The 26,005-nt window shown below is 35.1% G+C and overlaps 13 protein-coding genes and 7 pseudogenes across 20 annotated transcripts, besides 1 other annotated feature; 10 read left to right on the forward strand and 10 right to left on the reverse strand.

The window, feature by feature from the left end:
• Positions 1 to 9: 9 nt before the first annotated feature.
• On the reverse strand, positions 10 to 1,216 carry TVAGG3_0375060 (actin; the record flags this gene model as incomplete). The annotated part of the gene is made up of 1 exon (XM_001309563.2): positions 59 to 1,189. One exon carries the CDS (start codon positions 1,187 to 1,189, stop codon positions 59 to 61), a length of 1,131 nt encoding a protein of 376 aa, XP_001309564.1.
• Positions 1,217 to 5,717: 4,501 nt separating this feature from the next.
• Positions 5,718 to 26,005: part of a mobile genetic element that runs on past the window's edge.
• TVAGG3_0375080 (phage tail repeat-like family) lies at positions 6,180 to 6,803 on the forward strand (the record flags this gene model as incomplete). The annotated part of the gene is made up of 1 exon (XM_051231912.1): positions 6,180 to 6,803. One exon carries the CDS (start codon positions 6,180 to 6,182, stop codon positions 6,801 to 6,803), a length of 624 nt encoding a protein of 207 aa, XP_051101642.1.
• On the forward strand, positions 6,943 to 7,294 carry TVAGG3_0375090 (uncharacterized protein; the record flags this gene model as incomplete). Its single annotated transcript, XM_051231913.1, has 1 exon — positions 6,943 to 7,294. A coding segment is annotated over one exon (352 nt), but the record flags the coding sequence as incomplete, so codon positions are not given.
• Positions 7,324 to 7,566, forward strand: TVAGG3_0375100 (serine threonine-protein phosphatase family; the record flags this gene model as incomplete). Its single annotated transcript, XM_051231914.1, has 1 exon — positions 7,324 to 7,566. One exon carries the CDS (start codon positions 7,324 to 7,326, stop codon positions 7,564 to 7,566), a length of 243 nt encoding a protein of 80 aa, XP_051101644.1.
• On the reverse strand, positions 7,571 to 8,419 carry TVAGG3_0375110 (uncharacterized protein; the record flags this gene model as incomplete). Its single annotated transcript, XM_051231915.1, has 1 exon — positions 7,571 to 8,419. One exon carries the CDS (start codon positions 8,417 to 8,419, stop codon positions 7,571 to 7,573), a length of 849 nt encoding a protein of 282 aa, XP_051101645.1.
• TVAGG3_0375120 lies at positions 8,492 to 9,676 on the forward strand (annotated as a pseudogene). Its single transcript has one exon. A coding segment is annotated over exon 1 (1,185 nt).
• On the reverse strand, positions 10,670 to 11,194 carry TVAGG3_0375130 (uncharacterized protein; the record flags this gene model as incomplete). Its single annotated transcript, XM_051231916.1, has 1 exon — positions 10,670 to 11,194. A coding segment is annotated over one exon (525 nt), but the record flags the coding sequence as incomplete, so codon positions are not given.
• Positions 11,805 to 12,387, forward strand: TVAGG3_0375140 (annotated as a pseudogene). The gene has a single exon. A coding segment is annotated over exon 1 (583 nt).
• TVAGG3_0375150 (uncharacterized protein) lies at positions 12,436 to 13,425 on the forward strand (the record flags this gene model as incomplete). Its single annotated transcript, XM_051231917.1, has 1 exon — positions 12,436 to 13,425. A coding segment is annotated over one exon (990 nt), but the record flags the coding sequence as incomplete, so codon positions are not given.
• TVAGG3_0375160 (DNA/RNA polymerases family) lies at positions 13,456 to 14,328 on the forward strand (the record flags this gene model as incomplete). The annotated part of the gene is made up of 1 exon (XM_051231918.1): positions 13,456 to 14,328. A coding segment is annotated over one exon (873 nt), but the record flags the coding sequence as incomplete, so codon positions are not given.
• Positions 14,718 to 14,981, forward strand: TVAGG3_0375170 (uncharacterized protein; the record flags this gene model as incomplete). The annotated part of the gene is made up of 1 exon (XM_051231919.1): positions 14,718 to 14,981. The coding sequence occupies one exon, from the start codon at positions 14,718 to 14,720 to the stop codon at positions 14,979 to 14,981; it is 264 nt and encodes an 87-aa protein (XP_051101649.1).
• TVAGG3_0375180 lies at positions 15,029 to 15,597 on the reverse strand (annotated as a pseudogene). Its single transcript has one exon. A coding segment is annotated over exon 1 (569 nt).
• On the reverse strand, positions 17,608 to 17,808 carry TVAGG3_0375190 (uncharacterized protein; the record flags this gene model as incomplete). Its single annotated transcript, XM_051231920.1, has 1 exon — positions 17,608 to 17,808. One exon carries the CDS (start codon positions 17,806 to 17,808, stop codon positions 17,608 to 17,610), a length of 201 nt encoding a protein of 66 aa, XP_051101650.1.
• TVAGG3_0375200 (organellar and viral DNA polymerase type B) lies at positions 18,235 to 19,176 on the forward strand (the record flags this gene model as incomplete). The annotated part of the gene is made up of 1 exon (XM_051231921.1): positions 18,235 to 19,176. One exon carries the CDS (start codon positions 18,235 to 18,237, stop codon positions 19,174 to 19,176), a length of 942 nt encoding a protein of 313 aa, XP_051101651.1.
• Positions 19,539 to 20,414, reverse strand: TVAGG3_0375210 (protein of unknown function, DUF4106 family; the record flags this gene model as incomplete). Its single annotated transcript, XM_001309562.2, has 1 exon — positions 19,539 to 20,414. The coding sequence occupies one exon, from the start codon at positions 20,412 to 20,414 to the stop codon at positions 19,539 to 19,541; it is 876 nt and encodes a 291-aa protein (XP_001309563.2).
• TVAGG3_0375220 lies at positions 20,451 to 20,909 on the forward strand (annotated as a pseudogene). The gene has a single exon. A coding segment is annotated over exon 1 (459 nt).
• On the reverse strand, positions 20,926 to 21,344 carry TVAGG3_0375230 (annotated as a pseudogene). The gene has a single exon. A coding segment is annotated over exon 1 (419 nt).
• On the reverse strand, positions 21,381 to 22,614 carry TVAGG3_0375240 (annotated as a pseudogene). Its single transcript has one exon. A coding segment is annotated over exon 1 (1,234 nt).
• TVAGG3_0375250 (protein of unknown function, DUF4106 family) lies at positions 23,467 to 24,003 on the reverse strand (the record flags this gene model as incomplete). The annotated part of the gene is made up of 1 exon (XM_051231922.1): positions 23,467 to 24,003. One exon carries the CDS (start codon positions 24,001 to 24,003, stop codon positions 23,467 to 23,469), a length of 537 nt encoding a protein of 178 aa, XP_051101652.1.
• TVAGG3_0375260 lies at positions 24,380 to 25,986 on the reverse strand (annotated as a pseudogene). Its single transcript has one exon. A coding segment is annotated over exon 1 (1,607 nt).

Below are 26,005 nucleotides of genomic sequence, written 5' to 3' on the forward strand. Positions count from 1 at the left end.
CTTTTGAAATTAAAAGAATTTTTTTTCGAATTCAATAAATATTTATTCCGAAATTGTTTTAGAAGCACTTGCGGTGGACGATGGATGGGCCAGCCTCGTCGTATTCCTCCTTGGTGATAACCATCTGTGGGAATGTAGCGAGGGAAGCAAGGATGGAGCCACCGACCCAAACGGCGTACTTACGCTCTTCTGGGGCGACGATCTTGACCTTCATTGTTGGTGGAGCAAGAGCTGTGATTTCCTTGTCAAGACGTTCGGCGATGCCCTGGAACATTGTTGTGCCACCAGAAAGAACGATGTTAGCGTAGAGATCCTTACGAACATCGATATCGCACTTCATGATGGAGTCGAAGAGTGTCTTGTCGATACCATCGTATTCCATACCATCGAAGTATGGCTTGAAGAGCATTTCTGGGCAGCGGAAGCGCTCATTGCCGATTGTGATGACGTTGCCATCTGGAAGTGTGTAGTTGACGTTGATGGAGGAGTCTGTAGCGGCCTTCTCCATTTCAGCATCGAAGTCGAGGGCGACATAGCAAAGCTTCTCCTTGATGTCACGAACGATTTCCTTTTCGGCTGTTGTGTTGAAAGCATTGCCACGCTCTGTGAGAAGCTTGACCATCCAGGCTGTGAGATCACGGCCAGCGAGGTTAAGTCTCATGATGGCGTGTGGAAGGGAGTAGCCTTCGTAAATTGGAACTGTGTGGGAAACACCATCACCAGCATCGAAAACGATACCTGTTGTACGGCCAGAGGAGTAGAGAGAAAGAACGGCCTGGATGCCGACATAGAAGGATGGGACGTTGAATGTGTCGAACATGAGGGAGATCATTTTCTCACGGTTAGCCTTTGGGTTGAGTGGGGCTTCTGTAAGAAGAACTGGGTGCTCTGTTGGGTCAACACGAAGTTCATTGTAGAATGTGTGGTGCCAGATCTTTTCCATATCATCCCAGTTGTTGACGATACCGTGTTCAATTGGGTACTTGAGGATGAGGACACCAGCCTTGGAGCAAGCTTCATCACCAACGAAAACATCCTTGGCATTGCCACCAACTAATTGTTGTTTGTACTTTGGACGGCCGACAACGGATGGGAAAACTGAGCGTGGGGCTTCATCACCAGAAAAGCCAGCCTTGCACATACCAGAGCCGTTATCGATAACAAGAGTCTGAACGTCTTCTTCAGCCATTAGAAGAGAATGTGAAGTGAAAGAAAAAGTGTTTCTTATGACCTGTAAAGTTCTCAAATTAATTCATATAAAAAACGGTTTGAAACAAGTGAAGTCGTTTTTGAGCATTGATAATTTGTTCTGTCCGGGACATTCTGTGGAGTCTATCTGTTTCGAAATAATTATATAAAATCTATCTGTTTAATACACTATTTCAAATAGTTTCGAACAAGTTTCTGCAAATATTCAAACAAAATTGAATTTAATTTTAAAGGTTGTGGTTAATAGATAAATGATCTCTATCATGATTGTAAAGCAAATTTTTATTGCGAATCAGCAATTGCTATTCATTGAAAATTTTATTCAAACTAATTTTTATCATTCGCAGAAATTATGTTGCTAAGAAATTTTCTATAGCAATCATATTTTATGTATTGATTTTCACACTGAGAAAATGTTTTAAAAAAATTTCAATTCTCTTCAATTTGCAGTTTCTATATATATTAGCTAGACTGGGAAGATTTACTCATAATTATCTGGTAGATTTGATATACTTTGTTCTCATAACAGTAAGAAATTATGGTTTTGCAGCTGATGACCTCACGTGGCGTATAAATTGAATGGTTTAAGTCATTATGCCATGTGACGCCATCAGGTGATTAGACAAGAAATTAATCCAAAGCATATTTTCAATCAATATTTTATTTTATTATTATAATTTGGATAACCCTCATATAATCGAAATAATAAAGGTATTGACATTACTTGATCAGAATAACTTGTTCCCTAATATCATAAACAATGGTTAATTACTAGTCCTTCTGCAGTAACATTTTTATCAAATCTAAAAGATAATCTTTAAAAAAAAACTTAAGACTAACTTTGAAAGGATTTTCCCTTCAATATTGGAATTTTTTTTTTCAAAAAGACAACGAAAATCTTTAGCTTTGTTTGTTGCCATGATGTATGCTGTATTTCCATTATTATTCTTTGCTTCTTTATCAACTCCAACAGAGATAAGATAGTTAACAACTTCAAGTTTACTATATTGTGATGCTTTGATGAGTGGAGTATACCCATCATTATTTTTTTCCCCTATATGTTAATGATTATCTTTTAGATTAGATAATGTTGTTAGAAATGGTTAATCTATCCCTTTTAAATAAGAATTACTTCAATGATAGGTTGAAATCTCGCAATGAAATCAAATTTGATTCTTGATAACATTAAGAGCTTTTTGAATTGATTGAGCATGTATCACCATATGATATATTAATTACTACTACTTATTTGAATAATAAGCGTATTAAATTTCTCATATAAAAATTTATTTTGAAAAATGAGAGTTGATGTTTATGCTAAGGTAGTCACAAAATCTAAGTAGAAGGGCTTTGAAATATTGAGGAGATTTGGAATTTTGGCTCTCAAAATTTACCCTTCCTCACGACTCGAATTCTGAGCCTCTCAATGAGTTTCCTCTCAATTTGTTATTGACTTTTGAATACCTTTATTGAGAACAAAAAAAAATAAATATATTAAGATTCGTATAATATTAGCATTTTTCATAAAATGAAGGCCTGAAAAACGGGGCCATTCAAAAAATGAATTGTTTTGGGGAGTAGTGGATCTAGCATCTGTGTAACAAATAATAAAGATTGGCCGTAAAAATTAGGCCTAATCTCTTTTGGGTTAAATTTTGTAAATTGATATCTCTTCACATTCGTCTGTAGTGAGGTATAGATAACAAGATGATGGAATAAATGTTTTTGACATATTCACTTTTCACAATAATAGCCGAAATTAAGTAATTTGTTGCTAATTTTTTGTTTTTTACCTTGTTTTTAGGCGTACCACTACTTATTCATCTTTGTATCATTTTTGTGGAGCTCGTATTGAAAAACAATCAATGAAATCCATGTTTTCATTTGAAATCTGATAAAGTTAAACGTGCATATAAATTTCTCACTGATATCACTCAACTGCAAATTAACATATATGCAATTCAATAAAATTAGAAAAATTTCGGATTGTCCAAAATGAAAAATATAATTTTTTTTCTCTAGCCAATAAATCAATGTCTTATATTGCATTCATTGTTCAATAAGTAGTTACACATAATATTAGCATATAACACTCTTGCTGTTTACAGATACAAATTTTGATACAATTAATTTGTTTAAAGCTATTATGTTTATAGAGATCTCTTATATAACATGTTGTATAAGGTATCGATATTACTATTATTGTATTTAATGCACCTTTTTTCAACATATATATATAATAAATTAATACCCAGATTTGCCTTACTTTTACCACCTCTCTAAAGCTGGGGACACCGCCTATCGTTGGGAGTAGCTATTAAATAGAACCACCAAGGGTATTTTTCGAACTGCCGGTGTAGTTTAGTGGAAACATCCGACATGATGATTCATTATGCCAACGTTTTATTCCCATTTAGCTAATTTTTTTCTTTTTTGGATCATGAATTTTTTTGGGGTCACTATAAGATTTGTTTCATGTTCTAAATCTGCTGCATATGTAATCTATTTTTATTTACCTATTTTTTAAAAATCTATTGGATTGCCAAATTTGAATATATTTAAAATCATAAAAATCCAAAAAAACTATAAATATATGTTTTATGCATAGTGCTGATACTCAAATATCAGATTACTTAGATCCATGAATAATATCCGAATTTTTTTTCTTAAAATTAAACTTCAAAACTTCTTGCAATCTTATTCTTAATCAATTGTAAATTTTTAAAACCATTTTTTAAAATAATTTTGCGTAAATTTTATTCTCATGTTGTTTTAATCGAAAATTGATACATTTTCAAAAAAATAATATTGACTTATGAAATTCATTTTTAAGGTGAAATAGTATTGTTTTTATTAAAGTATATGAATAATATATAAAAAATTAATGAATAATATAAGCAGATTTTTAGTTTACAAAACAAATATGAGCAATGCAATTTCAAACTTTTGCTGGCAATTTCGATATTGCTCAAGTTTGTAGTATTTGTGATACCTATAACATCGGCTTAATCAAATTCGATTTTTCTTATGAGTTATTGAGAAAATTTGATTGCAATGAGAAGGATTTCGACGTTTTTGATAAACTAAGAGCTGAGCTTTAGGGTTCAGTTCATTTATGGCTGTAGTTTGATGTCGTAGATCTCTTTTTTATTGTAAATTCTTTCAGCATGGAGATCGAGAATGAATCTTTTGAGAACTTTATGAGTTTTTACACCCGTAAAGAGGTCCTTCGAGGAAAGATAGTCCAGACTACATGAAGATGTGGGTTAACCAAAAAAATCCGATGGTTTCCCCATATTCATGTAGATCTTCGAAAAAATGAGCACCAAAAAAGCCAAAAAAATAGGCTTTTTATTGGATTTGTACACTAGATCAATAACCTATTTAGGATCTGACACTCTTTTTAGCCAGAGATATGAGGTCCTTTCTAGGAAAACGATCTATTCATCCATAAAAAAAAATGAATTATCGTTTTCCCCAGAAATTACATGGGGAGTGGTAAAAGTAAGGCAAATCTGGGTAATGCAAAATTTCCAACCCTGAAGAGATAATGTGAATATCCGATTCTACCAAGTTAGTTGAATTTTTTTTACAGAAAAGATTACTCATTTCTTTTAAATATTATTGTTTTATAATTTTATTTTCTTTAATGTTTATTTGAAGACTTCAATAAACGTTCTCATTCTTTGTGTGACGTTATGCAGCTTCTTGGCAAGAATATCAAACTTATGTATTCTTATGTCATCAATTTTGTTCAATTAATTTACAATTTCTGTCCTCTGTTCAATCTTAATGTTTTATAATTATGCTTTTCATTTAAATTCATTAATAAGATAAATTTCGACATTTAAAAATCTGTCCTCTTTGAAAAATTTTGAATATTATTCCGCCAATTTTTTAAATATTTGCTTCTTAGGTTCAAGCTTAATGATGATCAAATACATGAAATTATTCAACAGAAAAGAATTGTTATGCTATTTTATAAATGCTTAGATATGCGATTAAAATTTATGTATGTTTGTATGTAACTATATTTGTTTAGAATAAAAATTATGAATTGGGGAAATTAAGTATGTTTTTAGGCTTCTGTGACGTGCCACTTAATCCATATGTTTAAAGGCTGCTTTTCAATGATGCTTCACACCAGTTGGTATACATATTTTAATTTTAATTTTTGCTAAAAATGATAATATTTCATACATATACGATTTATTTTAATATTAATTTGTGTTCAATTCAATTTTGTGCAAGAATTCCAAAATATGTTAAACTCCTTTTCTTTTGTAAAGTTTCTTATTCAAATTTTTGATAGAGGTTCATTCAATATTGAGGCAGAAAAACGATAGGGAGACTTTACGTAGGAAAATGGGTTTAGATTCTAATTTAATTGTGGCTGCATTCGATCTATAAAAATATATTTCTAATGTTTAATGTTATTTTGTCAGAATCGTAGCAATTCTTGTCATTAATAAACTTTTATTGGAAAAATTTCAACTTTTCAATAATCTAAAAAAAAGGTAGTGGGGCTTCCAGGCACTTCGTGCCCTCTAGCCCCGAAGATGTTTAGTATAAATGAAGTTTTTATTCGGAAAATTGTTAGTCTTCTGGTGTGAATTCGGAGGACTCTTCTTCTTCCTCCATTGCTTCTGGGAAGAAGCCTTCTTCTGGGTCGAAAACATTATATAATGTGTCGCTTTTCACAAATTATATATGTTTTCATGTTTTGTCACTTTTCTGTCACTTTTCGGGTAAAAACATTTTTATTATTATATATAAATGAATTTTACAAAACCACCGTTACCGTTCTTTGGAAATAAGAGTAAATGTAAAGATATTATATTGAGAGAACTTAAGAAACTACCGAATGGTCTAACATTTGTAGATTTGTTCGGTGGAAGTTTCTATATATCCCATTTATGTCATACAATATTCCAGACTCAAAGATTATATGCAATGACTTCGACAACTATATGGACCGTCTCAAACATATACCAGACACAAACAATATATTGAAAGAGTTAAAAGAAAAGATACCTATAGGTAAGATGGAACGTATACCATTAGATAAGAAAAATATTGTGAGAGAGGTTTTGAAAAAAGCAGAATATATAGACTGGGATAGTATATCTGCTAGACTATTATATAGTGGTTCTATAAGAGTTCATGACATTGAAACACTTATGTCAAAAGTTTTATATCTTAACTATACAAATGTTTTCAAAGAGGACATAGAAAAATATATTGAGGGTATAGAGTTTGTGAGATGTCATTGGACAGATTTGTATGAAAAATATAAAGACAAGGAAAATGTTTTCTTTATAGTGGACCCGCCGTTCTATAACACATGGGATTTTCAATACCAAGTAGACTGGACTTTGAGAGACTCTTTAGAAACTTTAGACGTTTTACATAACCATCCATGCTTTTACTTTACATCCGATAAAAGTGGTTTGGAAAGTGTCATGAGATGGTTAGAGGACATACATGACTATGAGTTTAGATACGATAAGATAGAATATGAGAGAGGTCCTATAAACTGGAGAAAGTGTCATAACAAAGAAATTTTATTGGTAAGTAAATGTGGTTTGAAATAGGACTACTTGTTTTAGGTTTTTTCCATTGTGTCATTTACTTATTTGACGTGGCAGAAAGATATAGAGAATATGAAGATGAACCAATACCAGCAAATGTTCAGCATATGTACTCGTAAGAGATATTTTTATCTAATATTAAATGGACGCACAGAACTTAGCGAATGCACAGCAACCTGGACAACCAAACCCAGAGAATATTCCAAATGAAGTTAGAATACAAACTGCAATGGCAAACTATGGTCAAGTGCCAACAGATGTACAAATGCAAACTGCCATGTCAAATGACGCTGCGTTAGGCTTACCACCATGGTATGCAAATATGAGATGGAAAGAGTTTTATACAAACCCTGAAGTGGGATATAAACAACTTTATGCAGATGACGCGAACACAGGAGTTGACCCAGAATATGTTTTCTACCAGAGGAGAAACAGAATGTATGAGCTCCAGTTAAAAAATGCTATGGAACTCAACAGGAAACGTAAGAGACTAGGCGGACATTAGATTTTTACATATAGTAAAATGGGTTTCTTTGGAAGAATAGGAAACTTCTTTCGAAATGTTGGAAGAGGTATATGGAATGGAATAAAATCTGTCGGAAGAGGAATTTGGAACGGAGTCAAAAATATTGGTAAAAGGGTAGGTCAGTTTGTTGGTATTATACCTAAAGACCCTGAACCAGAAGAACAAGCTCCTGTTATACAACAGCCTGAACCTGCACCACAGTCTAGTTGGCAACCAAATCCAACACCTCAACCGTATTAAAAAATTATATTTTTACCGTTCGATAGTAGTTGTATATGAAACTAAGTTCTAAGTAAAACGCATGGTATAATGGAATTATTCTTTTTCTTCCATCTGTAGTAAACCATACTTGAAAGTCTGAAATACTTCCACTTGGTGGTTCGTATAACTTTGTAGGTTTTTCGTAAAAGTCATTTGCCAAGCATAAGAAAGAGTTTTGGGCGCCAGAAAATGAAGCATGAACAATAATAGCAGCTGGGTCGAAAACATCTTTAAATAAATATGGTTCATCTCTTGCATATCGACTGTAAATATTTGCTAAAGGAAGTTCGACTTTCTGATTTAACATTCTTTGCAAATAATACCATGACATTGCAGTGAATTCTGTATATATTTGTTCGTCTTTCTTTGGATTGTCTTCGTAGATTTGAAATGACACTTGTGAATTTTGTTTGTCATATACAATTCTCACATAAAGTGTGCTCTCGGTATTTGCATATTCATCAGCATATTTTGCATAACATGAATTTATTTTATCTTCTATATTTTTTAACGCAGTCTGTAGAGAAGATGAAAGGTCAACTTGTATTAGCTCAATTTCTTCCCACATTTTTCGTTTCCCTTCAGATATATAATCTATATGAAACCTTACAATAAATGGAAAACTTTTATCTTCTACAGACACAAACTTCATTCTACGAAAGCCAATAGCTTTTGTGACAGATGGGTCTCTTAACCATCTTAACGGGTAGTCAAAACGATAGCCTTCATGCTTTACGGTCTCTGTCTCAAACTTTTGACCGACATTCGTAAAAAGTTCATCTAATGGTTTAGTTGTAGCAACTCTAGAATTTTCTTTTTCTATTGAAAGCATATTTTATCTAGAATAAAAATGTCAAATGAAACAGCGTCTATGAGAGAAATACAACACAACCGACAACTCATTATGCAAGCTCTAAATAAGAACACAACAAACTTTTCAAACTATTCTAAGATATCTGAGTCATTGAAAGAAGGAAACTTAAAACTGACATTAAACCCAATGACAGATGAGTTTCTGTTTCAAGACAATAAGAACCATACTGTCTGTATAAATCCAACAAAAGGAACTTTAAACGAGAAACCTATAAATGAACTTCTTTTGAAAGCAGATGTTGGCAACAAAGCTGACAAAGAATATGTAGACGATGCAATAGCAAAAGAAGAAGAAAGAGCTAACAAAGCTTATGCAACAAAAGAACATACTCATCCTGAACTAGCAGACAAAACATATGTTGACAATAAAATGTCAAGTGAAGTGACAAGAGCTGAAAACGAATATTCTAAAAAGACTCATACACATACTATATCTGAAATAACAAACTTACAAGAAACCTTAAACAGGAAAAGTGACGTTGGACATACACATACCATTGCAAATATTGCAAACTTACAAGAAACCTTAAACAGGAAAAGTGACGTTGGACATACACATACCATTGCAAATATTGCAAACTTACAAGAAACCTTAAACAGGAAAAGTGACGTTGGACATACACATACCATTGCAAATATTGCAAACTTACAAGAAACCTTAAACAGGAAAAGTGACGTTGGACATACACATACATCTTCTGAAATAACAGACTTAAACGTTAGCCTTGAAAATAAAGCAGATAAAACATATGTCAATGAAATATACCAAAGTTTAGTTGGAACAAAAAATATTGAAACTATTGTTGGTGACTTTCTGTCAATGAAGAAAACAAATATTTTAGATGGCAGTTGGTACAGTCCTTAGAAAATGGTACACGGTATAAACTCATTCCGAAAAATAACAATGAAATGTATGTAAGCTATAAAAAGAACGATGGTACACAAGTTAAAGTTCCATTAGACAACAACTGCTACTTAAACTTATATGGAGACGAACAAAAGAAATATTTAAGAGTTTATGAAATGGCAGATATGACATTGCCTGACCCAGCTCCAGCACCATATTATTATGACTATGGAGATGACAACAGAACACCACATGTAGATGAACAAAAGCTAACATTATATTTAGATTTTTATAGATATAAAAGATATAATGCAATAGAAAAAACGAGAATAGTATACTATTATGAAGATGACAGAAATAAATATTATAGTCAAGACTTTACCTACCCTGAAAACATAAGATTATATTATAAAAAATATTCTGACTTAAACCAGAAGAAACCTGAAATAGTTGCACTATATTTTAAGTTCAAAAGAGACATCCTATAATGTCTCATATGTTTGATTTAATGAACCCAGTAGGTTCTATTTATACATCTATGGAAGCAAGAGGTCCTCAAGTAATGTTTGGTGTTGGTGCATGGGAACAAATAGTCGACAGGTTTTTGTATTGTGCAAACTCTTCAAAGGAAACAGGTGGAAGTAAAACGATTTCAGGTGAAAATTTACCTGCACACAGTCACTACATAGATTTAAGTACATCTCAAGCAGGTTGGCATAGGCATAGATATTGGGATTGGTCAGGAATGACAAAAGGTAAAGGATATGATGTTAAAGACGACGTTAAGTTTGCTATAAATTGTTACTGGGATGACACGCAGGGAGAAGGAAACCATACACATTTCGTTTCAGGATATACGCAAACAACAGGACAAAGTAAAGACTACATGCCACCTTACATGACAGTTTACGCATGGTATAGAATTGCTTAGTCGTCATTTTCAACTTCTTTAGCATATTCGTCAGGAGTTGTCTTATATTTGTTAGGAACTGTCTTTGAAAGTATACCACCTTGAACTTTGACAAGTTTGAAACGAGGTCTGACAATAGTAGTTTTATCTTCTGCTTGCAGTCTGTACATTTTGCCATGTTTGCCTAAAACTTCATAATATTCTCTTGTATACTTTCTTCTATTTTTACGAACACGAATGTGAGTACCTGTCGGGTTCCCATTGTTGTCATAGTCAATAGTATTTTCATATGGGTCGCGTTTAGGTATTTCTATTTTTACTTTGTCACCTTTCTGAAGTTTGAAGCCTGGCATTCTTTCTTGTTTGTCTCTTTTGACTAAACTATTAAATATATAGTCTTTCTCTAAGTCAGGGTTGTTTTTCATTTCTTCGGGGGAGTGGTTTCCCAAACCTTTTTGTTTACGGCTATTGTAAATATTTAAAACTTGTCTCATCTTTGCCATGGAGAAGTGTCTATATTTGTCGTCATATGACATTTCATTTGCTTCACCACCTTGTGGTTGATTTAAGTCTCTTAAGATTTTTATACAACTGTCAATGACACCAAGAGCAGAATGGTTTTGGTCGACAATGAAATATTGGTTTACATTTTTTGAACGCAGATAGTTTTTTACATCATCTGATTTGAAAGAACTTTCACAGTCAGATGTCAGTTTTGTTGGATGGTATTTGTCAACGAATATTGTCAAAGCTGCTAAGATATCTAAAATATTTTTGGACTGTAATGGTATGGCTTCACAGTATCTTGTGTTTTGACCAACAAATATTAGCCAGTATGGTGGTCCATCTGTTCTAACTCTCGGAATGTTTTCCAAGATATCCATAAACCAAGCATTTGGTGTTGAACTAAAGATTTTTATCATGAGTGCTTTCTTTGTTGCCTTAGAAACATAGGGGTCCTTGTTTGGATTCGTCATTTTTTAACCCATAAGAAATGGGTTTATTTGGCGCATTAGCAGGATTGCATCCAGATTTTTACCCGCAGTGGGAACAATAGCCAGAGGTGTATTTGGAGTTGGAAGGAAGATTTTGAGTACATTAGGTATACTTAAAGAGAAAGCACAACCTATTATACAAACTGTACAGAAAGGTTGGGATGTAGCACGAGATGCAGCAAATCTTATTCCAAATCCTGAAACAAGAGGAAAAGTTCAAGGATGGATGGACAATGTAGGAAGACAAGCAGGAAACTATTATAACAAAGCAAATGACTACTATAACCAAGCAGGACACTATATGGACCAAGGTGAAAGATTCTTTAACAGAGGATATAACCATGCACAACAGTGGGTAAACAATAACCAACCGCAACCACCTCAAACTTGGGGAATGTAAAGTTTTTTACTGAGATGAAATGAACAATACAGCATTGAGACAAATGGGTTCAAGATGGATTTGTCGACTTCCAGCAGTTACACAACGTGTTTGTCAAGTTCTTCCTATACCTCAGGAAGTTTTAGACGCGACTTAAAAAACAACAACAACCAGTTGAAAACAAACCAAACTAAAATTTTTTACTGAGATGAAATGACCGAAGAAGTTGAAACGGTAGATTTGACACCACAAACAAAAAGTTCAGAACATTGTCAAAACTGTCAAAGAACTTACAGATGAAGAGAAAAATTCAATAATAGAAAGTGCCAGGTCTGGAAATACAAACCCTAACTATAAAGTCACTTTTCATAGAAATGGAACGGCTAGTATCTCAAAAAAGAAACAGACTCTCACAAATAAAATATTGAAGTCTGAAGGAGCTTTCGAGACAACAGATGGGAAAGTATACTTCACTGACCAACAGTTCATTATAGAACATCTCATTGACTTAGAGTCGAAATATTCTAAACTTTACAACAAACACAAAAAGTTGAAAGGAAAACAAAAACAAATGGCATATGATATTTATGAAGATGTTGACGACACAACTGTTCCTGCAAGTGAAGTAAAGTCAGAGGAACCGAAAAGTGACGAAAAACCGATAGAAGAAGAAAAACCAAAAACTGAAGATAAACCAAAAACAAAGTTTAGTTTCCAAACTAAACCAAGTCAACCTTCATTAGCTGGTATGGGTTGGCGTCAAAGACTTATGGCAGCAGGCGGTTATGTAAAGTAAAGAAAAAAAACATATTTTTTTATTTTTATAAAAATGCCCCCATATAGAATGGACAGAAGGTCTGCTAGAATAAAAGCAGAGTTAGAAAGATATGGTTGGAGAGTTTCGAAGAAGTTTAAATATAGGAAGGGAAGACCCATAAAAGTCTATGACAAATTGTCTGGTCTTCGCTACGAAATGGATTTGGAAACAGCACGTGCCAATTATCCAAACAGATTAGAGAGGTTAGAAGAAGAACGTCTTATGGACATGCCTTTCGATGTTAGTGAACCTCAAGTTGAAGGACACGACGGCTTTGCCAGATTCTACTGGAAACATGACGAACAATTGCATCCTTTGAGAAGGAAAAAAGGAAAAGGTGAAGACGCACATGCTCCCATGGAAAGAACAAGATATGCATATGAGAAGTATCGTGAAGTTAGAAGTCAAATTACATCTGGTCGAACCTTTACAGTAAACTTTGACGAAGGAAAGAACAAAGAAGGCTTCATGGGTGTACTTGCTGCCATACAAGACGGAAATAAGAAAGGATACAATCTCAGATTGACCATAACAGATTTGGATGGTCACATTTACTATGCACATGGCAATGTCACAACAGCTGCAATGCTTCTTGACGCTTTCAAGACTACAAAGAGAGAACAAATGGTTGACTCCGACTCAGACATTTTGAATGCAATTGAAGGAATTGCAAGTGTCAAGTTCGAATGGTACCAACCTAACCCTCAAGCAGTCAGACAACATGCTGGATACTTCCCGTTCATAAATAAGTCTGACATTGACTTGACAAGGTATGGAATTTACAATTCAATTGAAACAATTGTCAATGAACCTTGTATTCTTACATGTCTCAGGAACTCTGGTCTTGTTACAGATGAGAAGATGAAGTATCTTGAGTCATGTGTGAAGACAAGGTACATTCTCAGAGGTCAATTGGCAAAAATTGCACCGTTGGCAAATGTCAATATCCGAGTCAACATACCTACAGCTAAAGGTTCTTCACATGACGACTATGTTGTTGAGTTCAATTTACCATGGTTGAAGATTGCAATTGTCCACAACCACTTCATGTTGAACGAAAGTCTTACAAACCCATTGTTCGGAAAAGGCAAGTGCAACATTGTCAGAGCTGTAAACATTCTTTTCGAGAAAGGTTTGTTGGAACCAATTCCAGATGACAAGCTGACAGAAACTTTTGTACCAAAAGACGAAACAAACTTTTCACTGTTAGCAAGACCAAAAGTTGTTCCAGACAAAGTTCTAGTACAAAAGAAGTACACAATTCCACAAGGAGTTGGATTGTTCGGATACCAACCTGAACCAGAAGAACTTCCAATGAGGTTGCAAGAACTTCAAGATGCTATAAACAAACTTCCATTGAGACATCCGATTGACGTCAAATTGTATTGGAGAGCATCTGAGTTAGGTCAGAAGGTTTTATATGAAACAGGTTGCTTCGACGATGTTTATGAGATAACAGGAGAAGTTTCTCAGAAGATAAGAGACTCACTTGAATTTCCACGAACTGGACCAATTGGTTGCAACAAGTTCGACTCAGATGAAAAGATATACTATGTCGACCTTAACGCTGCATACATGAGGTTCGTCCAATATATCCCGACTGGAATTCCAAACGAAGACGGTGAGTTCCCAGGAAGGAACTATACAGTTGGAAAAGTCATACAACAACTCTATGATATTAGGAAAGCTTCAAACCCCAAACTTGCAATGACAATCAAATTGCTTATGAATTCGACATGGGGATATTCCATTAAGAAACCTCAAGAGATGAAGAGTAAACATTATGAGAAGGTCGACAACTTTGTTGAAAGGTTTTCTCCTTTTGTTTTGAAGTACGAATTCACTCAAGGTCAAAGTGGCTTAGTAACCACATTAAAACCTATTGTCGAACATTGGTCTTACCCTCAGTTCGCAAAGGCAGTCCTTGACAACTACAACAAATTCTTCTCCGAAGTCAAATCCAAAGTGAAGGTTTACTATGAGAACATTGACGCACTCATGACGAACGAAGAAGGGTACAACAAACTCATTGAAATGGGCATGGTCGGTGAAAAGATGGGTCAATTCAAATTGGACAAAATTTCACCGAAGTTCATGTAATATCGAAAAGGAAGTACTGGGGTGTTAAAGAAGATGGTGAAATAGTTAACATTGCATGAAATAAAAAATTTTTATTCGAATTTGAATCGGACAGGTCGAGTTACACCATTCTTGGTCTCAAAACTCATATTAACCTGTTTGTCTGTATTTTCGTCGACTATGGCACGGACACAAACATTGACCAAACGGACAAAAAGTTGTCATTTCGGATGGTCACGCAGCCAATCGCATTCGAGCACTTCGAAGAAGCCTTACGTTCCAAGGGAGAGGGTGTCTGGTGCAAGGGAGAGGTCATGAGACTCTACGAGCAGTACATCCTCAATGCCTGGGAGGACAAATCGTCCTTGGATTGGCAATTCTACCAACTTCTCTGGGACGACCTCCTACGCAACTGGGATGACGAAAGAGTCCAATTCAGAGGTCGGGAACTAATTTTGCAAATTGACCTTAATTTCACATACTTATCCAAATAAACGCCTAAATTTACTCGGGTTTCCCCTAAAATAAAATTTTTTTACTCTTAGAACACTCGAGGTTCTCCTTACGGTTGTTGAGCTTGTCACCGTCAATGTGTCTGACCCTCGTCTTCTTGTCTGGATTTGGAACCCATTGAATTGCGACAAGCTTGCCCATGGAGATTGAACCGCGATTCCGAAGGTTAAGGTTCAAGTGTCCCAAGTTGTTGAGGACTGGGGTAAGAACCTTGCCTGTCTCCTTGTTGCGGATTTGTATGGGTAGGGTTGGAAATTTCGTAAGCGTCATCGCAACAAGGGTTGCCCAAACTTCCTCTTCTTCGTGTTTCTCTTCTTCCTTTCTTCCTCTTCTTCTTCGTGTTTCTTTTTCTTCCTCTTCTTCCTCGACAATTCCTTCTTCAATTGGTACTCACGAATTACGGTGTTGGAGGTTCTGTCCTTTCCGAGTACCTTCCAGATGGCGTCTATCTCTTCGAGAGAAACGGTAGATGAGTCTGGCAAGGTCTCGGTTCTCTCTCGCGTAAATGCGCAAGGTTTCCGTCAAATCATTCAGGCATTTCTCATTGGAAGCTTGGTTCATGAGGACATCGGCTTTGAGCTTGGTCATCTCTTCCATAAGACTACTTTGGAGAGTCTTAACGGTGTTTGTCAGATAGCTTTCAAATTCAAAATTTGAATTTGAACTGGGCGCTTGTCTGGCAACATTGAAAGGACATCTGCCATTGTGTTCGGCTTCGGTGCTTGTTCGGACATCGAAAAAATGAAGTGGTTTGAGAATGACGGTTTTACTTCAAAAAGCTTGTTATGACGGTTAAGTCATACAACAAGTTTAAAATAATATCTTGTTCTTCTTCTGAACGTTTGTTGTCTCTTCCGATAAAAGTTTCGAACATGAGAACCAAAAAACGTTTTTTGAGATTGCGGAAGAGTTCAGGCAAATTTTCATATTTCTGGATATGTTGGAGCAGTTCGAAACATCTGAGCTGACTTTCGGACAAAATTGGGACATGTCAACAAATTCATCTTTGGTCGGACTGCTTGAAGGTAAGTCCCTACATGTAAGTAGCTCTGTAAAGTCTCTCATTTCTGCTAACTTTTGGAGTATAGCTTCGTAGTTTAGAAGTTTTAATTTTAATTGTCTTATTCCACTCTTTACTTCTAAACGGTAAGTATCCATGAGTCAAGAGTAGCTTTGGTAGCTTTAAGTGGAGCTATTTGTTCCTTGACTTCTGCAATTTTGGTTGCAATTGTGGTTTGAAGCTCCTTCAAGTTCGCCGTCTATGTCGTTCTCAACGCCTTCAACCATGGCTTGAACTCTTCATCGGTCCATTGAGATTGGTGTGGGACGAATTTAACTTGCTTCATTCAAAAAATGAAAAAAAATGTTTTTACTCAAAACGTTAAGGTTGACTGACTGGTTGGATGTCGCCCTTCACAGGTTATGTAGACGGCTGACCGAGAAGTGAAGGAGAGACTGAATTGCCAATTTTCATATGGTGGTAGGGGGTTCTCTTGTTTGGTATTTTTATCCAAGGACGTTTGTTTAGGAACTTAACAAGCTTCTCTTTTGGCGTCCTTTATGCCATCGTAGGCTGTCCCGTCTGGTATTTGAATTGAATTCCAGTCGAAGTCTCGAGCTGAAGTGTAGACCTTCCAGAAATAGTGGTGAACTTGACCTTGGGCTTCATTACCTGCGCAAGTACTGCTTAACAACTTCATTTATCTCTATAAGGTAAATTGCCTCGTCAAATCCTTCTGGTATTCCGAGTCCTTCCATCCGACAGGAAAATATTTTCCCGAAACTGGAAAAAAATTTTCCCGACGACAGGAAGGACTCTTCCAGTTGTCCGTCCGTAAACCATTCAAATTTTCGAAAATTGAGAACTTTTGGTCGAACTTCAGAAAAAGTTTTTCCTTCCAACAGAAAAGTTCTTCCTTCCGACAGGAAAAGTTCTTCTTCCGACAGGAAAGGTTTTTCCTTCGACAGAAAGGTTTTTCCTTCCGACGGTTAAGCCACAAACAGATGTCCAGTACCACCAACCGAGCCCATTCCCAAACCAGAGGAACCTAAAGCACCAGCCCTGCACCTCGCAACCTCAGTTCCAGCAAGTCCCTCCACCAAATTACTACCATTTCCACCTCAAGGTTACTACCTACCACAAGGCTTCCGAACTACCCTCCTCCTCAGCCTATGCCTTACTTCCCCAACCCTTGGATGTTTATGCAAAACCCTGCCCCACAATTCCAATCTCAATCCAGAGAGACCAAGAGTTCGAGAAAGTCTGAACCGCTTACGCAAAGAGTATGCTACTACCCCAATGGAAGAAGACAGGCTTTCAGTCTCTCCTCAAATCGACCGATTCGATCGTACCACAGATTCGGTTCGTGACCGTCCGTGAAGACTACCTCAAGCAGTCTGAGAGACTCTTCATCCTTACAACCATTTACAGTTGGAGCTCTCAAGAACATGCGCAATTACGAAGGTCAGACACCAGCTGGAGACCGCAAAACAGAGTACTCGCAAGAGCAGTCCAACTGGTCAAAACAACAAGACTGAGATAGTCGACTTCATTCTTGCAGCTTGCCCATACAAGTAAAAAAATAAACAATTACGAGTTAAAACTTTTTATTCTTTCTTTTCTGAGTTGTTTAGAGCTGGTTTCTCTTGTAGAAACCTTTCGTACTCTTCCATGGTCATGTAATTGCGAATTTTGTACGCAATTCCAGGTTCGTTGTTTTTGAACCTGATGTATGTAACGCTTCCATCCTCCTCAGGGAAGTAAGCTGCTAACATCTGACCAAGTTTTCTCGGTGACTCGGAGCTCATTAAAAATGTCACTTTTTAAACGTTAAGTTTTTAGTCTTATTTTACCCTTTGTTTACCCTTTGTTTACCCTTTGTTTGTCAAGGTAGTATTGGAGTGCAATTTCTCCAAATTCTCTGTGTCGGAGTTCTTCAGCATTTTCCAAGGTGTTCCTGGAGAACTCAAAGAAGTTGTCAAGAACATACTGCCATGCTGCTCTTCGGAGTTCGTCGGTATTTTGGAAGTGTTGCACCTTCGAGTCTTCTGACATGAAAAAAATGACACTTTTTCAGCAAAAATAATGTTTATGTTAGAATGTTAGATCTAACATGTTTTCTAACATGTTTTCTAACATGGTCTAAAACTCTTGAATTTTCATGAAATTTACACCAAAAATAAAAAATAAAATTAGTTTTATTTTATTTATTTTTTTTATTTTGTATAAAAGACATGATTTCAACAATCGGCACAACAACAATTCAAACAACTACAGCACCAAACTCGCTAGTTATGAATCCAACATCTATGTTAGTAGAGATGAAAAACTTCATTCCTTCTTCATATACTTTCGAAACAAAAATCCAGAAGATAAAGCAAGAACTTTTAACAAGTAATTTAGACTGTAGTGCGAAAGATGAAACAAATGAACAGTATCTTTATGAAATGCAGGACCTCATCGACCATTTACCCAAATTGCCTGAAATCCAACAACAAAAACTAACCATTCCCGAATTTGACGAAATAGAAGTCAAAGCAACTGACTCAGTAGAAATAAAGAAGTTCATACGAAAGGTAAATTATGAATTCCTTGGTTTTCATTGCAACCATAAGGTTATGGACAAAGATTGCGACATGGTATATAAGAACATCTCTGACCTTTACAAATCCGAAGAATTTAAGACCTACGACAACTTTGTTTCATTAGTTGCAAAATGTGTTTGGGAAATAAGAGATAAAGATAGTAGGGGTAAGGTATGGAACGAACAAATAAGACCCGCTATGTTCGAGATGAAGAAAACCATTGACGCCTTAGTTGTTTTAGCAGGTAAGGTTTCAGAATATAACGCTAAAATGAACCCGCAATGTTCAAAATGTAAAGCAGCAATGAGGAAATATAACTACTCCGTCAAAGAGATAGAACGTATGCGAAACGACTATGCAGATTTAAAGAAAGAAGCAGAAAAACCAGCAGAAGATAAAATGAACATGTTAGAATTTCTGAACAAAAACTATCCAACTGCTGACGATTTCCTTCTATCTGACGTCAAGAAGAAGTATAAAGAAACTTTCGGTATCGTTAAAACTTTTGACATACTGACAGAAGAAATAGAAGCTACGAAATTGTTTAGAGTCATGAACCATCGCAACATATACCATGTAAAACGCTTGTAAATAGTTATGTTAGAAAACATGTTAGAAAACATGTTAGATCTAACATTCTAACATAAACATTATTTTTACTGAATTCCGTATGAAATTTCATGAGTTTTGTGTGTTTTAGACCATGTTAGAAAACATGTTAGAAAACATGTTAGATCTAACATTCTAACATAAACATTATTTTTGCTGAAAAATGACCAAATTTCATGAATTTCCTCATAAGATTGCTATCCTCGAAAAACCGAGAGAAGAGATTCCGTATGAAAACAGTGAAGAACAGCGAGTAGGTAAGAAACCCCAGTCGCCAAAACTCATGAAAACAGTGAAGAACAGCGAGTAGTGAAAAAACCCTGGTCGCCAAAACTCTTTATTTTTCAAGCTTGACTTTTTACAATTTGAACTTTGTTTGCGTAGATATGAATTCTGAAAGAAGTATGAGGGTCTTGTATGACTTTGTACTTCTCCCATAGTTCATGTCTGTCAAACTTACCTGCCATGGACTCTTTCATAAGTTCCATGAAATCGTCTTCGGACAATCCGGGGAAAAGTATAATGTCAGTAAGTATTCTTTTAACATCCTTACTTAAACTCTTTGCTGTCTGTACACATATTACGACTGAGATGTTAAAGTGTCTGAGCTTCTTAAGAATTCGACACATATCTTGTTCTCTGTTCTTTAACAAAGGATGAGAAGCAAAGTCATCTAAGATAAGAAGACATCTATGAGGGTACGTTTTCCAATCGTAAGATTGCAATTTCTTCGAAATGTATTCTATCTCTTTCTGTTTGTTTCTGAAGTGTTTCTTCTCTAATATTCTCTGCATTTCCTCATTTGGGTCTTTAAACTTAGAATTTATATACTCATTTATAGCATTATACTTCAAAACTCTTCTTTGGTACTTCTTTATCCAATCTAACAACTCAGAGTCTTTTATACATACTAACTTAGACTTCTTTATAATATCTTTGAACGAATTGACGGTTTGGTCAAATTGACCAGAAGTACTACAAATAACAACTAACTCATAGAATGGGTTCTTCTCATCTAGTTCTTGTTGTTGTGCAGCCATTTTAAGATAAGTGAAAGTCTTACCAGACCCAGGTGGTGCAATTAGACCTGTTATACCATTCTGAGCAAATAAGAACTTGTCATGTATAGGCTTTATCTGAGCATTTTCTAACTTCCTCTTGTTCTTGTTTAAAACATTCTCAAATTTCTTGTCAATGTCAGCAAACTTTTTTTCTAACATATTTTTAGAAAAATTAAAATTTTTATCTTTTTGAAAATGTCTAGCGATTTCGCTATCTATATTCGAGACAAACTTTTCGACAGCAAAACATCTGTCGACCATAAAATCTTACATAGTGTAAACAAGAAAGGTGAATTTGTTCTAAAGTTCTGTTTCTGGGAATATGAAGAACCATAAAACATTAAGCAGAGCAGTCTTAAAATTTGTCAATGACAGACTTGTTGACAGAGATGACGCCGATTGGAAAGATGAAGTCCAACAAAAGTTCTTAGAATGCAAAGAAGGCACATGCGCTGTTCTTGAAGATGAAATAGAAAAACAGAATAGAAGAGCTATTAAAGGACAAAGAACTTTTACATAAATATGGTTCTGAGAAATTTGACATAACTCCACCAGAAAAGAAGAAGAAGAGAGAAAAGAAAGAAAAGAAAGAAAGAAAGTAGAAGAGAAGAAAGAACCTGAACCAGTTCAGAGAAAAAGAAATTTGACATGTAAAAATAAAATTTTATTTTTAGAAACATTTCTGGGTCAATGTCAATGTTCTCTTCCTCTTTAGGAGCAAACACTGGCTTAGACTCTAAAATCTTTTTACCCAATTTACCTTGAACTTCAACTATCTTAGACTCATAATATTCATAGTCGTCTGCTTTCTTTGGTTCATAAGGTATAACAAGTTTGTATGCTTTGCCTTCTTCGAGTTTGAGAACTTCTGTCAAAATTTTCTTTGACTGCTAACAACCTTCTATGTCTAAGTCTTCAAAAGTTGCACCACTTTTTCTAACAACAGCAAACTTAACTGGTGCAATGTTCCAAATTTTTGTCAAATGTAGACTTTTCAAAATTGTAGAAGTAAACATTCAAATATGCGAATGGAGCTAACTTATCTTTGACTTCTGTCATGTACTTATTTACTGAGATGAATTTTGCCATCTTTTCTATCGGATAAAAAAAGATTTTTTTTTAAATTTACTCAGAAAAATTTTTCTTTGTATATACGCCGTTCTGAACATCTAAAAGACTTTTGACATTTGCCAAGAATGTTCGTTTAGAAGCTGCCATATAACCATATTCTTGACAATATTGTTTATACGAATCGTACAATGACCTTTCATCTAAACACTCAAAGTCAGTTTCATCTATGAACAGTTCATATCACTCTTGTTTGCTTCTAACAATGTTTGTCTTCTTCGGTATGTGGAATTTGTCTTGGATTGAACTTAGAAATATCTAATGTCATGAAAATATGAGAACAAGTGGTTGTAAAAGTCAGATGTCAAAGTTTCTGCTAAGTCGTCAAAATATTCTGTATCTTGCATATGAGAATCTGACGTTCTGACAACTACATATCTTCTGTCAGAACTTTCTAACTTCATCGGAACAGCATTGTTTGAAACCATAATGAAGTTTGCAACATTTTCACAAACTCTTTGGTCTTTATATTTCTTTCAACAACTCCAACTTTGTCTGTTATAAGACTCTTCAAAGCATCTGAGTTCAAAACTTTTGTTGTATCTATACTTTGAAGTTCGTTACATACTATAAGTTTCATATTCTCTATTGAAGAGTTAAACTTGCCACAGATGTTTTCTAAGTTTGTCATATTAGGGTTCGAATAACCTTCTAACAGTTTGCATAAGATATCTGTAAAGAATGTGTTCTTACCTGTTCCTTGTTTTCCAATTATAATGAGAGCAGTTTCATTTTTAGCACTTGGATGTTGTAAGATATTTGCAAACCAACATAAGATATACTCATAAACCTTTTCGTTTCCATTGCATATAATTTCTTTGACATGGTCTAACCAAGCTTCTATAATATTTTCTTTCCATTCTACTTGTTCGTATTTATATCCAGTGAAGATAGAATAGAAGTTTGGAGAAGGTGTATAGAACTTTATACCTCGAACTGAAAAATCTTCAAGTTTTGACAATAAGATATCCCAAGCATCTAACATCTTCATACCAACTTGTACGACTTTTATTTTCTTAAGTTTCTGTCTACATTCTTGTTCTGAAACTATTGTTGCTCTTGGTTTGTTAAAGACAACATCCCATTCTTTCATGACATAACATTCTGGGGCAGAGTCAACATAAATGACTAAACGTTTCAAATTCTCGACTGCTTTGTTATAGTCTCGAAATGGACACATATTTCTGAACGCTTGGAAGTCATAAAAATCTGAAACGTCTATTCTGTACATTTTTTTATAAAAATAAAAAAAAATATTTTTTTTATTCTTGCTTTGTTGTTCTTGAGCTTTGTTGTTCTTGCATTTGTTGCATTTGTTGTTCTTGAGCTATTTGTTGTTGAAGTTGTTCTTGTAGTACAATACTTTCACCAGTTGCATCTTCCAATTCGAAACTTTCTGCCGTCATTGACAAATACATAGGACATAAAAGTTTTACAGGAACAAAGTTTGCGTCAACTAAGGTTAAGTTTATGTTTGCTAAAGTGTTTGAGTTCACTAAAGCTGAAAACTCAGCATTCGAATGAACAATAGGCAAACCAGCAGAGAAGTGTTGTTTATACGCATGAGTATCTTTTGGTCATAGTAGTTTCTGTCGACATTCGAATAGCACTTTGAACCTAAGTTTGAAACAATATATAAAATAGGTGTACTTAAAGTCAATGGAACAGACATTCCTTGTATGACACCTTTTCCTGTTATAGGAAACTGTTGGTAGTAAAAACCAGATATAAGTTTTGTATTATAGCTCATATCGTTTATACTAAACTCAGTCGGACATCCAAACATAATGAAACCTGCTCTAGTTGCAGCACATGTTACATCCGTCCTTAAAGTATTAAATAAGTCAACAAAACCTGTTGGTGGTATATCTGAGTAAGTATCTTCAAAGGAGTATTTTTTACCATTCACAACAATAAAAGCCTTCTGGTGTCAAAAGAGCAAAACAGGCTTTAGTCGTCATTCGTGTTTAAGGTTAGTTTACAATATCGTCCTTGAGGACTTTGTAAGTTTGTTGTTATAGAATTATATGACTCAGGGTTTTTAGTCGTAATAGTATAAACCACTATGTCTTCTGCCATTTACTTAGCAAGTAAATTTTAATGAAATGTTGTGGTCGTCAAATATTTTTATGACGTCTGGGAAACTATATTTTAAGTTCAACGTTTCACCTCCTTTCATAACGTATGTCTTGTCAATGACATTATATGAAACACCACAGCAAGCAATGTCGGGTTCTATTTCTTTGATGTTTATATCGTCTGCCTCTGTCAAAAGTTTCAATAGTTCTTTCAAAATTTCATGAGGTGCGATGACATATGAGTTCACTTTTACAGGGTTGTGTTCGACCAAGTTTAACATTATACCCAAAGCTTGACAAATCTTCTCCTGAGTTTTAAGCTTATCTTTCAGTTGCATGTAGTCGTTTCGAATATCTGCAACAGAACTTAAGTCTCTGCTAACTTCAGGGTATGTTGGTTGTTCTTTTACAGGAACTATTGTTATACCATCTTCGTCTTCGTATGGTTTCCCCACTTCAACATCTCTTTCTTTGACATTGACAATAACACTTTGACTGTTTGTTTGAGTTGGTGAATTTAACTTCACATCTGCCACCGCCATTAAACCTTTTGAAACACTTACGCTTCTATTTTTCGGAAATGACATTTTACTTAGAATAAAAAGATGGACGTATTTGAGTATCTCTTCGAATTGAAGCAGAACAAAGTTTACACACACAAACAATACAAATACATTGACAGAATAGTTCTTTATACAAACAATGGAAAATGTTATAGAATAGCAGTCTTTGCTGAACCAAAATATTTTCATAAAGCAAAGAAAGTTGGTATAACCGAGATGGTGAAAGTTCTTGAAGCAGACAAAAATATAACAACAAAACTTACAGATATTTCTAAAGGAAAGTTTTTAATACAATATTATATCAAAACTGGCGTACTGTCAATATTTGACGGAGTGAAGTCAGTTCAAGAACAACTTACTGACCTGCTGCCAAAATCTGCTCGATGGAAGCTGTCGTTATGCCAATCTGAGGAGCCCCAGCAGGTTTCATCGAACGAATCTTCAAAAGAGCATCTTCCGTGAAAAGTGCTATTGGTTTTGTAAACTTCTTTGCTTTCAATTCATCTGGACCGTCTCTGTCACCAGTATATTGTATTTGAACTGTACCAACAGTTGAAATACCACCCATAAAGTCTTCTGAGTCAGCAAATGGAATGCCAAGCCAAAAGTTTGAACGGTCTCCATTTGTATATTGAGTTTTTTGACCTCCTGTATGAGTCCATACTTTCACATATGGCATAATAGAACTTTGCATTTCAGGGTTAATGGTTGTTGTGAAGTTGTTGTTAAAGTTCATAGCATCTAATGTCAAGTTGTATGACCTCATATCTTCAACTGTAGAATATTCTTCTCTTGGATAATATTTGCCATCTATGTTTATATGATATTTAATACCGGGGTTGTAGAAACAAGAATAGTCATTTATAGTTCGTCTGAACAGTACAAACATAGTATCTGCATGTTTCATTGCAGTTGTTAAGCAATATCTGTTCTTGCACCTGGGTCAGCACTTTGGTTTCCAACTTCACCTGCAAAGTCTTTGACAGATATTTGGTGTATAGGGAACATAAGTGGAACTGCAATATATTTGGCAGCTAAAGCATTTGAAATATCTGGGTCCAACATATAGACTGCAAGTCTGCTTTCTATTCTCTTGCATTCAAATTTTTCGCATGTGAACTTAACTGGGTCCCAAGCAGTTCCAGCAGCATTGAAATAATAGTTTACTTCAGTGTTGAGGTTTGAGAAACCAAAGTCTAAGTCAACTTTGTCTTTGCAAAAGTCGGCGAATGACGTTTTATTTGTTCCCACTACTTCTGTAAGAGTGAATGGGTCTTGTGTTGGTGCAATGACTAAGTTATTTTTGCTTGGAGTAAGTTCGATAGAAATTTTTCCTGCCCAGTTTGGCAAGTATCTTAAAAACCTGAAGATGAGGAAAGATGACAAAGGAACTCTAAGTTTCAGTTTTACTTTAGTGACAGCATTTCCATCTGAACCAGAAAGGTTAACATAAACTCCTGGAACGTTAGGGTCAAGTCTTCTTATTTTCTCAATAGTTGCATACTGGTCTGTTTGTTCTCTAGCTTGTGGTTGTACTGAGTTTCTCAAAGCGAACCATTCATAGTTTGCCCATGTTACTGTTTGAACTAAGTCAGAGTTAGAATATATCTTATATCCCATGAAAACTTCTGGAGCATATTGGTATCCGACATAGAAAATTCCATTGCAACCTTTCTTGTCAGACAACTTGGCAGAAGGTTTTATTTCAATGTCTTGTTCCACGTATAAGAAAGAGTTGTCAATAGAAATTATATGAAACCTGTCGCAAGCAATATCTACTGTTGTTGAAGAACCTTCTCCAAACTCACCTACGTTTCCATAAGAAACAGCAGTTGTATATTCGTAAGTTCCAGGAACTATTTCTGACCTTCTAATGGCATTGTCGCATTCGTTATACCATTCGGAAACATTTCCATTCATAGCATCCAAAACTGTTGGCGTTATATTCTGAGCGGCGTACATTTCATATGAGTAAAAATAT

The sequence above is a fragment of the Trichomonas vaginalis genome, chromosome V, assembly GCF_026262505.1.
Source record: "Trichomonas vaginalis G3 chromosome V, whole genome shotgun sequence".
Taxonomy (NCBI): domain Eukaryota; phylum Parabasalia; order Trichomonadida; family Trichomonadidae; genus Trichomonas; species Trichomonas vaginalis.